We start from the raw sequence: 11,268 nt of genomic DNA, 5'->3' as shown, positions 1-11,268 counted from the left end.
AGAGTGCTGTGATATGCCATAAAGGTCCCAGTTGGGACAACCCCATTATACATGGCTCAGCCAACAAAATATATTGACACAAAGAAGGCCATGCTCTAAGTATATTTCTTTGTTTGAGACTGATCATATCAGAAGAAAACCAGGTGAGAAATTGTTTACCTGTAATGGTATAAATTTTTATTTTTGGGAAGAAATGTATGGAACACACTGACCTGAATCCTTGAATGTGTATGTGGTCGTTGTCTCTGATTTTCAACAAACCATGTAGAATTTCTTGGTACTTGTATGAAAACGAATCAATAACATGTAAAACACGACAGTCTTGTATTTAAGCATGTACATGTTTTACAGACATTATAGATTTCTTAACATAACTGATCTGAAAAAAAATAGACCTTTCCCTATTATGGAGTTATTTTACTTTCCATGCCTATTGCATCACACTGTTTAATCTCTATGCACAATAGAGATTTGTATAGCTGCAGTATACTATTGCCCCCCAAAATAAAAGCACAATATATGATCAATTTTATCAACTAATTCTGAACTGCAAACTGTAATCAAGTTCTCTTTTCCATTCTGCAAGACTAGTCAAAAGCTATCCTCTATAAATATTGAAAATTAGGAGGCCATCTCCTGGACTTGGCCGAGACCATTTGCATACTGAAAGTCCCCACTGTTTTCATATTCGTACATATCCAATGCAACCTCACAGCTCTCTCTAACCACCTGTTCTTGATCCCCAATGTGTGTCCTAAGTGCTTTTAAACAGTCTTCAAGCGCGATAGATCCTAAAGCTTCAGCACACTCATGCCGGACCATTGGATTTTCTTCTAATCGATCCAATGCTGCTGCAAGCCCTGGAACTGCAGCTTTATGCTGCATCTGGCCCAAGACATATCCGATTTCATGGCGGAAAAGAGGGCTGCCACACTGTAGACCTTAAGAGTTGAAAAAAAATAATTAAAATTACACTTACTGGTAAGTTGTACTTCTAAGAGTTACTCATGACAGCACCACTGGAAATTGCACTCTTGACCCTCTTGACTAACGGAATTTATCGTACTGGGCATAGCCGGGATACTGCTGTGCCCCACCGAATTTACACCGACTATAATAGGATCTAGCCACTTTCCAGCATAAATGTCTGCGTTCAGCCAAACAAAGATCTGCATGCAATATTTTTTGTCTGGCTAAAAGCCAACATTTTTGCCAGAGTCTGCTGGATCTCATAGTCAATGGGGATCCAGCTGTATGCGTCAGTATCCAGCTATGCCGCATACAGTAAAACTCTGGTAGTCTGTTCTCTGCTGGAACAGAATACCACATTTTTTAAAGAGATATCTGAACATAGCCTTACTACACTAGAATGGATGCAACTGATTTATTAAACCAAAATAAATTCTTCATAAGCTAAAAGGCTCCATTCACACATCCGCAAAACACGGACAGCGGCAATGTGCGTTCCGCACTAATAGAATATGTCTGTTCTTGTCTGCAATTGCGAACAAGAATAGGACATGTTCTATTTTTGGGCGGAAAAGAAGTGCGGACCCGGAAATGCGGGTCCGCAATTCCGTGTTGAACGGGTCCGTAATTCCGTTCCGCAAAATGCAGAACGAAATTGCAGACGTGTGAATGGAGCCTAAGGGAGAGAATGTAAGGGTGCTGACATGAGGGATTTGTAGAAACTTACCAGTAAGTGCAAATCCCTATTTCAAATGCATCCCTCATGGCAGCACCACTGGAGCAATACCAGATTACAAAGCTTTAGAGGGGCCAAAACCAAAAGGACAATATGTTCTAGGCAAGTTTAAACTAGGCAGAACACCCTGTCTGCAATGTCAGAAGAGGATATCTAAACCAAAGTATTCAAGATTTCAGCCATATGAGAACCACTCAAATGTACAATAAACAAAACAATGAAAAGGGCAAATGATCCAGTTCTGGTTCATCATCTAAAACACTCTTGGTTCTGTTTAACGGGTTTGTTTTCTCATCACATATTGTACTTCATGACAGTGGTAAAATGGAGTAAAAAAAAAAAAGTCATTTTTATTTATAAAAAAAAAAAAAAAGTGAAAAAAAATTAGTAAATTTCAATTTCTCTACTTTTATAGGAGATAAGGCCCCTTTCACACGAGCACGATGGATTAGGTCCGGATGCGTTCAGTTAAAAACACGTGATTTTGTAAGCAAGTTCAGACCTATTTCGCATGTGAAGACACCCTGAGGTGGCCCTACAGTGGAAACCCCAAAAAAGTGACCCCATTCCGGAAACTACACCCCTCAAGGAATATTTCAAGGTGTGTAGTGAGCACTTTGACCCATCAGGCGTTTCACAGAATTAGGAAACGCCTGGCTGTGAAAATTAAGAATGTAAACATTTTTTCCAGAAAAAGTTGCTTTACACCCACATTTTTCACTTTAACAAGGGGTAAGAGAACAAAAAGGCACCCCACATTTTGTTCCCCATTTCCCCCCGAATACACCAACACCTCATATGTGGTCAAAAAATGATGTATTGGTGCACAGCAGGTTTCAGAGTGGAAGGAGCACCATTTTGCGTTAGAGAGGATTTAGCTGGAATGGTAATTGGGACCTATGTCGCATGTGAAGACACCTTGAAGTGGTCGTACAGTGGAAACCCCCAAAAAGTGACCCCATTCCAGAAACTACACCCCTCAAGGAATATTTCAAGGTGTGTAGTGAGCACTTTGACCCATCAGGCGTTTAACAGAATTAGGAAATGCTTGGCTGTGAAAATGAAAAATTACAATTTTATTTTTTTTAAAAAGTTGCTTTACACCCACATTTTTCTTTTTTTTTTCAATCAAATATTTTTTTTTATTAACGATATATTAATAGAAAAGACAGGTGCACTCTGCGGTCTTACTAAACCCTCAAACTGATGTTAAAATTGAGAGATTAGCCAACATATCCTACTGTTGAGGACATGTCTGAGCCTGAGCACCGCGCCAAGGTTTGTCAAGTAGCTCGGGTCCTAAAACGAACCTACCTGAGCCGCATGGGCAATACCAGGGGTCAGTGGGCGAATTACAGGAGCGTGAAGTCCGACTCACAGACAACTCACCAGTTACCTCCAGCATGTAACCATGCTAGCAATGGGAGGAGGGAGGAGTCTACGAGTCCCACTCAAGACTGGCTGATATAGCCCAGCCTCGCAGGTGCACCCAAATGTAGCCTGTGGATGGAAAACAGGCACATTTAAATTGGAGTTTCTACACCTCTGAGCATATCTATATACAATCTGACTAGTAGTCGTCCAGATTCTGTCATTGCCACATCATGTGTGACAAGTCAGCTAGCTCCAGTAAGCATCTCTGACATTTTGCATCAGTTCTAACTCCAATTTTATGTATAAATATTGGCGTTTTGTATACTCTGAATGATAAAAAGCTGGGACAGTTTTCCTTGTTCACTCAAGGACATCAGTGGGAATGTTTCTAAAATATCTTCCCATTGATCCTGTGATATCTCTCCTATCTCTTCATTCGTGTCAACGGATGAGACTCTAAAAACTTGTCCACTAGTAATAGGTATAGCGCAGATATCAAGCTTCTCTTTTCACCCCCAGTGAGCATTCATTTTTGGGCCGTTTCTAACTTAATATTTGTGCTTTTTTTAAATCGTATCATCATACGCATGTCGCAGCTGAAGATACTGAAGAATCTTGTACGAGGGATCTGGAATTTATCCTGTGTATCTGTGAAGGACCTAAATACCCTATTTTTTTTAAAAGATTACCTATCCTTATGATGCCCTTATTCTTCCATTCCTGTATTTCTGGGAGAGATTCTCTGAATATAGCATTAATTCTATGAAATCTATCTAAGGGCAGCCAAACCGGTGCGTTATGAAGTATATACAACAGTTGCGGCATTATTACCACCTTGAGGAGATTAACTCTACCCACCACTGAAAGGAATAGCTTACACCATGCTCTACCCTTCACTCTATATTTCCCCAGCAATGGACATAGGTTCAAGTCCTCAAAATCCATTAGCCGCCCTAGGAGATTGAATTCCTATTTAATGTTATTCACACAGGGGATATTATTAGCTATGGCACTTTCAGACACTATCTGCCCATCAATAGGCATCAATGCTGATTTTTGCCAATTAATAGTAAGGCCCGAAAGTCTGCCAAACCGGTCTATAAGAGACATAGTGGCCAATAAAAGAGGACGCCATATCTCCCAAGAATAAGAGAGTATAGTCTGCATATAGCGCTATTTGAGTATTTACCTGTCCATATTGAAAGCCCTTAATATCCAGAGATTTACGTACTGTTGCTGCTAGAGGTTCAATGGTTAGAGCAAATAGCAGGGGCGAGAGAGGACATCCCCATCTAGTTCCCCTAGCCAACTGAATGTAGTCAGACACTCCCCCATTAGCCCTAATCCGTGCCTTCGGGTTTGAATACAGGACCTGAACCCATTTGACGAATCTCTGTCCAAACCCCATATACCCCAATGTAGCCCAAAGAAACTCCCATTCAACACTGTCAAAAGCCTTAGCAGCGTCAAGAGATAGAGCTATTCTATCTCCACAATTATCCAAAAATATCAATGATCCCTTTCCGCACTGAGGATGAACATGCAGAGGTCACACCCCAAATTATATGTCATGAACCATGTGAACTGGGTATAATTAAAACATAAAACTTTTACTTTGGTATTATTAAAAAAAGACTGTAAATAAACCACATTGCTGTGAGAGGATAGACAAATAAGTAAACGCCACCTACTAATTCCACAGTGTAATAGAAGGAAAAAGGGTGGATCTTACCACTTTCAGTAGAAGGGAAATCTGCACCAGATGGCGTGGATGTTGTAATGTTTGGTGGCAATAGAACACTTGTGACCGACACTCTTGTAGTCCAAGGCAGTATATGATTCTCCTATTATGCTTTAGAGGTAAAACCCTAGCTATCAGGAGGGTCAGGGGCTATAAAAGTCACCTGCCTAACAGACGCAGAGCACCCGCACCCGATAGGGGCGACCCCATACGGAACCTGTCCCTGTATTGGGGCCTAATCCCTATATGATTTCACTAATGTCCCATGGACTAAATTACATCTTTTAATCCTACACCTTCTAAATCCTAAAACTTACTTTATTCTACAATATTCTAATACCTAACTAAAGGATACATATATTTAAAATTCCAGTAGTCTCAGCAATTTATGTATAATTGCTATATTTCTTGTTAGTAATCACCTATCTAGGAATCAACATTGTTGCCTTGCTTTCTGCGCGCTGCCAGCATAGTTGTAGGTACAATGTATTGAGTCTCTCCTATTGATTATTGCTGGAGACTATACTGTGTTAAAACATTAGGTCCACGCTGCCCCCCGACATGTTTCGCTGTGACCGGCGTCTTCAGGGGTTAGGGCAGAGTGTGAGCGGGTCCTTGCTCGGCTTGGTTATAAGATCTCTGTCTATGATGTCATAATTAGTGGGCTGTCCAATAGGGGTAATCTCGCCCTCACTTCGAAACATGATACGTCGCATGTCGCCGCCCATTCAAACCTCACCATCTGGTTGGCAGTCCCCACGTCCTGTCATCAGGCCGCGCCGCACATGTTTTGTAAACTTAGAGTTTCTCACCTGATCCGTCCTACTGCGCATGTCCAAGGACTTGCTTATCGACACTTCCATGATCGAATCCTACTTCTGCGCATGTCTAGACACTTAGTTCCCTGTGTAGATAGTCAGCGCCACAGCGCATTTCACCGGACATAGTCTATTTCTCTGATCAAGGCCTGTGTTTGCGCATGTGTAAGTACTTAGTTGTCTATTGTGAGTCGTCGGCATCTCGGCGCATGTCTGCGGACATAGTCACTTTCTTGACTCTTGATGAATCTCTAGGTCAGTGGTGTATTTCTATACATGTATAAGGACTTGAATCTCTGTACGATCCTTTGTAAAACAGGTACCTGTCACTTGACACAGTTGTTTTATACTCCTCCTCGGCACCTGTCACAGACACGGCGATTGGGATAGGAGAATCCTCCAGTGTGGGGCTAAATGTATCTTCCATCTCAAAACCGCGTACCCCTTAAGTCTTAATGAGCAGCTGAATTTTAGCAGCTTTATTTAAAATGTCACATATGAGGATAGATAATTTTATTGTATATGCACCTGTTCTAGTGCTTATTAAGATTCCAGAGCACATATGAAATTAGGGATATGTAATAGTCTTCTCCGATGTATTATCAGTGTCTATAATCTGTAACAAAAATTTACTCAGGGCTCTTGCCTACTAAATCCACTGTGATGCGATTCTGCCGTACTTACCAGCGGTCATACATTAGAAACATAGAATGTGTCGGCAGATAAGAACCATTTGGCCCATCTAGTCTGTCCAATATACTGAATACTATGAATAGCCCTTGGCCCTATATTATATAAAGGAAGGCCTTATGCCTATCCCATGCATGCTTAAACCCCTTCACTGTATTTGCAGCTACCACTTCTGCAGGAAGGCTATTCCATGCATCCACTACTCTCTCAGTAAAGTAATACTTCCTTATATTACTTTTAAACCTTTGCCCCTCTAATTTAAAACTATGTCCTCTTGTAGCAGTTTTTCTTTTAAATATTCTCTCCTCTTTTACCTTGTTGATTCCCTTTATGTATTTAAAAGTTTCTATCATATCCCCAATGTCTCGTCTTTCTTCCAAGCTATACATGTTAAGGTCCTTTAATCTTTCCTGGTAAGTTTTATCCTGCAATCCATAGTTTAGTAGCTCTTCTCTGAACTCTCTGCAAAGTATCAATATCATTCTGATATGCATGAGCACCTCCCTCTTTCTACTGGTAATTCCTCTCCCTATACACCCAAGCATTCTGCTAGCATTTCCTGCTGCTCTATGACATTGTCTGCCTACCTTTAAGTCTTCTGAAATAATGACCCCTAAATCCCTTTACTCAGATACTGAGGTTAGGACTGTATCACTGATTTAATATTCTGCTCTTGGGTTTTTACGCCCCAGGTGCATTATCTTGCACTTCTCAACATAAAATTTTAGTTGCCAGATTTTTGACCATTCCTCTAGTTTTCCTAAATCCTTTTCCATTTGGTGTATCCCTCCAGGAACATCAACCCTGTTACAAATCTTTGTGTCATCAGCAAAAAGACACACCTTACCATCGAGGCCTTCTGCAATTTCGCTGATAAAGATATTAAACAATATGGGTCCCAGAACAGATCCCTGAGGTACTCCACTGGTAACAAGACCATTGTCTGAATATACTCCATTGACTACAACCCTCTGTTGTCTGTCCCTCAGCCACTGCCTAATCTATTCGACAATATGGGAGTCCACGCACAAAGACTGCAATTTATTGATAAGCCTTCTATGTGGGACAGTATCGAAAGCCTTACTAAAGTCCAGATAAGCAATGTCTACTGCACCACCGCCATCTATTATTTTAGTCACCAAACAAAAAAATATAAAAGATTAGCTTGACATGATCTCCCTGAAGTAAACCCATTCTGTTTTTCATCTTTCAATCCATGGGATTTTAGATGTTCCACAATCCTCTCCTTAAGTATGGTTTCCATTAATTTCCCCACTATTGATGTCAGGCTTACTGGCCTATAGTTGCCCGATTCCTCCCTACTACCTTTCTTGTGAATGGGCACATTTGCCAATTTCCAATCTTCTGGGACGACTCCTGTTGCCAGTGATTGGTTAAATAAATCTGTTAATGGTTTTGCTAGTTCGCCGCTGAGCTCTTTTAATAGCTTTGGGTGTATCCCATCAGGCCCCTGTGACTTATTTGTATAAAATTTAAGACAGCTGACTTAGAACCTCTTGCTCTGTAAAGACACATGCATTATAAGATTCATTAGTCTTCTTTCCTAACTGAGGTCCTTTTCCTTCATTTTCCTTTGTAAAAACTGAACAGAAGTATTCATTGAGGCAGTCAGCTAGGTCTTTATCTTCTTCCATATACCTTCCTTTTGTTTTTAATTTGGCAATTCCTTGTTTTAGTTCCCTTTTTTTCATTTATGTATCTGAAGAATATCTTATCGCCTTTTTTCACTGACTGACTGAGCTCATTTCTCTTCTGCCTGTGCTTTAGAAGCTCTTATAACTTGTTTGGCCTCTCTGCCTAATCTTATAAATTTGCCTGTCATACTCTTTTTATTTTTCTAAATTACTAAATGCTATCTTTTTGTTTTTAATGATTTTGGTCACTTCTGCTGAGTACCACAGGGGTCTCTTCCCTTTTTTGCTTTTACTGACAAGCCTAATGCAATTTTCTGTTGCCTTCAATAGTGCCACTTTTAAGTAGTCCCATTTCTCCTGGACTCCATTGAAACTGTTCCAATCTGATAGGGACTTGTATACCACTAATCTAATTTTAGAAAAGTCAGTTTTTCTAAAATCTAAAACTCTTGTTTTTGTGTGGTGTGACTGTCACTGTACTTATAGTAAACCACACTGACTGGTAATCACTAGATCCCAAGCTTTCCCCTACAGTAATATCAGATACCAAATTCCCATTTGTGAATACCAAATCTAAAATGGCCTCCTTCTAGGTTGGCTCCTCAACTACTTGCTGTAGAGATAATCCCAGTAGGGAATTTAGAATATCTGTACTCCTGGCAGAACTAGCTATTTTGGTTTTCCAGTTTACGTCAGGAAGATTAAAGTCTCCCATAATGATAACTTCCCCCTTCAATGTCATTTTATCTTTTTCCTCAACTAGTAGATCTAATTCTTTGACTTGGCTAGGTGGTCTATATATCACTCCTACACGAGTTACCTTATGATTATCAAGCTGACTCTAAATTGGTCTCGCTAACTTGTATCAAATTAGATTTCATGCTTTCACATACAGGGCCACCCCTCCCCCTTTCTTGCCTTCTGTCTTTCCTGTATAGAGAGAACCCTGGTACTGTTATATCACAGTCATTACTCCCATTGAACCACGTCTCAGTAACAGCCACTATATCTATATTCTCAGATGCCATTATAGCCTCAAGTTCATTGATCTTATTCCCTAAACTGCGAGCATTTGTAGACAAGAATCTGAGCTTGTCATTTCTTAACCTTTGTGCTACTGGCATCTTCTGGCATTGTTCCGGGGGGCAGTCGGAGTGCTGGATTATCACTCTTTTGCCCCCCCTTTACTAATTTAAATGCTCCTTAGCAAATACTTGGAACTGTTCACTGAGGACATTCGTTCCCTTGAGAGAAAGATGCAAATCATCTTTCTTGTACAGTTCTTTTCCATTTTAACGAGAGCTAACATGAGATTACATGACATTACTGATGGCATAGGTGGACTGTGTGTTTGAGCGTCACCCGATTGCTTAGCTCACACAGTTTTCACTTTACTTCCGGCAACCCGTAGATCACGTGATGCCTACTTCCGATGCTGTGGAACGCACACGGTCATAGTGCGTTCCACTTGCGGGTCATGACAGCCAGGTAAGGCGGGCTTACGGGGGTGTATCAAGCTGGATACCTTTCTTATTTAAATGGGAGATGGCGCGCTACTCAGTGCTCTCCCAAATATCCACAAATTGCGGTGAGACGAAGGTGGATTTGGGACACTTCCCCACACCCTGGTACGGACGTTAGTCATTGGAAGTCCCTACATTGTACAATACAAAAAATCTTCCTGTGTCGAAACTTGTAAGTAGAAACTTATCACTGATGACCAATTTGGTCTTTCTATGTGTAGTTTGTCATATATGATCGGAATTGACCATAGTTTTATGTACTTTTTGTTTTCCTTTTACTTTTTCAGTATTCCCTTCAGTTCATTGAGTCCCCTGATGAGTTCCGGTTATTTGGAACGAAACATGGCATGTAGGGCTTTATAATTAGGGTTCATATAGGGATTAGGCCCCAATACAGGGACAGATTCCGTATGGGGTCACCCCTATCGGGGCGGGTGCTCTGTGTCTGTTAGGTAGGTGACTTTTATAGCCTCTAACCCTCCTGATAGGTAGGGTTTTACCTCTAGGGCATAATAGGAGAATCATATACTGCCTTGGACGACAAGAGTGCCGGTCACAAGTGTTCTATTGCCACCAAACATTAGAACATCCACGCCATCTGGTGCATATTTCCCTTCTACTGAAAGTGGTAAGATCCACCCTTTTTCCTTCTATTACACTGTGGAATTAGTAGGTGGCGTTTACTTATTTGTCTATCCTCTCACAGCAATGTGGTTTATTTAAGGTCTTTTTTAATAATACCAAAGTAAAAGTTATGTTTTAATTAAACCCAGTTAACATGGTTCATGACTCCACAATTATCCGTCTGAACTTGTAAACTGGTATATACTCTTCTTATATTGATAGCTGTAGATTACTGGGGCATAAATCCTGTCTGATCTGGATAGATTACGGTATGTTAAGAATCACTCTGGATAGACGCTTCGCCAAGACCTATGCTAAAAGCTTAACATCTGACATATTAACAGTTTATATGGCCGAAAAAAATACATTTGTCCATCCAGTTCAGCCTGTTATCCTGCAAGTTGATCCAGAGGAAGGCAAAAAAAAAAAAAAAGTAGGTAGAAGCCAATTTTCCCCACTTAAGGGGGGAAAAAAAATATCCTTCCCGACTCCAATCAGGCAATCAGAATAACTCCCTGGATCAACGACCCCTCTATAGTAGCTATAGCCTGTGATATTATTACACTCCAGAAATTCATCCAAGCCCCTCTTGAATTCTTTTAGTGTACTCACCATCACCGCCTCCCTCAAGCAGAGAGTTCCATAGTCTCACTACTCTTATGGTAAAGAGTCCTTTTCTATGTTTGTGTACAAACATTCTTTCCACCAGACGCAGAGGGTGTCCCCTCGTCACATGCCTGGGGATAAATAGATGATGGGAGAGATCTCTGTACTGTCCCCTGATATATTTATACATAGTAATTAGATCTCCCCTCAGTCTTTTTTTCTAAAGTGAATAACCCTAAAGTTGATATTCTTTCAGGGTACTGTAGTTTCCCCATTACAGTTATTACTTAAGTTGCCCACCTCTGAACCCTCTCCAGCTCTGCTATGTCTGCCTTGTTTACAGGAGCCCAGAACTGTACACAGTACTCCATGTGTGGTCTGACTAGTGATTTGTAAAGTGGTAGGACTATGTTCTCATCACGGGCATCTATGCCCCTTTTGATGCAACCCATTATCTTATTGGCCTTGGCAGCAGCTGCCCGACACTGTTTTTTACTGCTTAGTTTGCTGTTTATTAAAATTCCTAGGTCCT

The 11,268-nt window shown here is 40.7% G+C and overlaps 1 protein-coding gene across 1 annotated transcript in view; it reads right to left on the bottom strand.

Annotated features, from left to right (window-relative positions):
• Nucleotides 1–307: 307 nt before the first annotated feature.
• DOHH (deoxyhypusine hydroxylase) overlaps nt 308–11,268 on the bottom strand; it is a 47,670-nt gene continuing 36,709 nt past the window's right edge. Inside the window, exon 4 of the mRNA XM_040417752.1 lies at nt 308–941. Within this exon, the coding sequence (XP_040273686.1) occupies nt 622–941 (320 nt within the window). The 3' untranslated portion in view covers nt 308–621. The remainder of the gene's footprint in view (nt 942–11,268) is intronic.

This window comes from Bufo bufo, chromosome 2, assembly GCF_905171765.1.
Source record: "Bufo bufo chromosome 2, aBufBuf1.1, whole genome shotgun sequence".
Lineage (NCBI taxonomy): Eukaryota > Metazoa > Chordata > Amphibia > Anura > Bufonidae > Bufo > Bufo bufo.
This window is presented reverse-complemented; position numbering and strand designations above follow the sequence as displayed.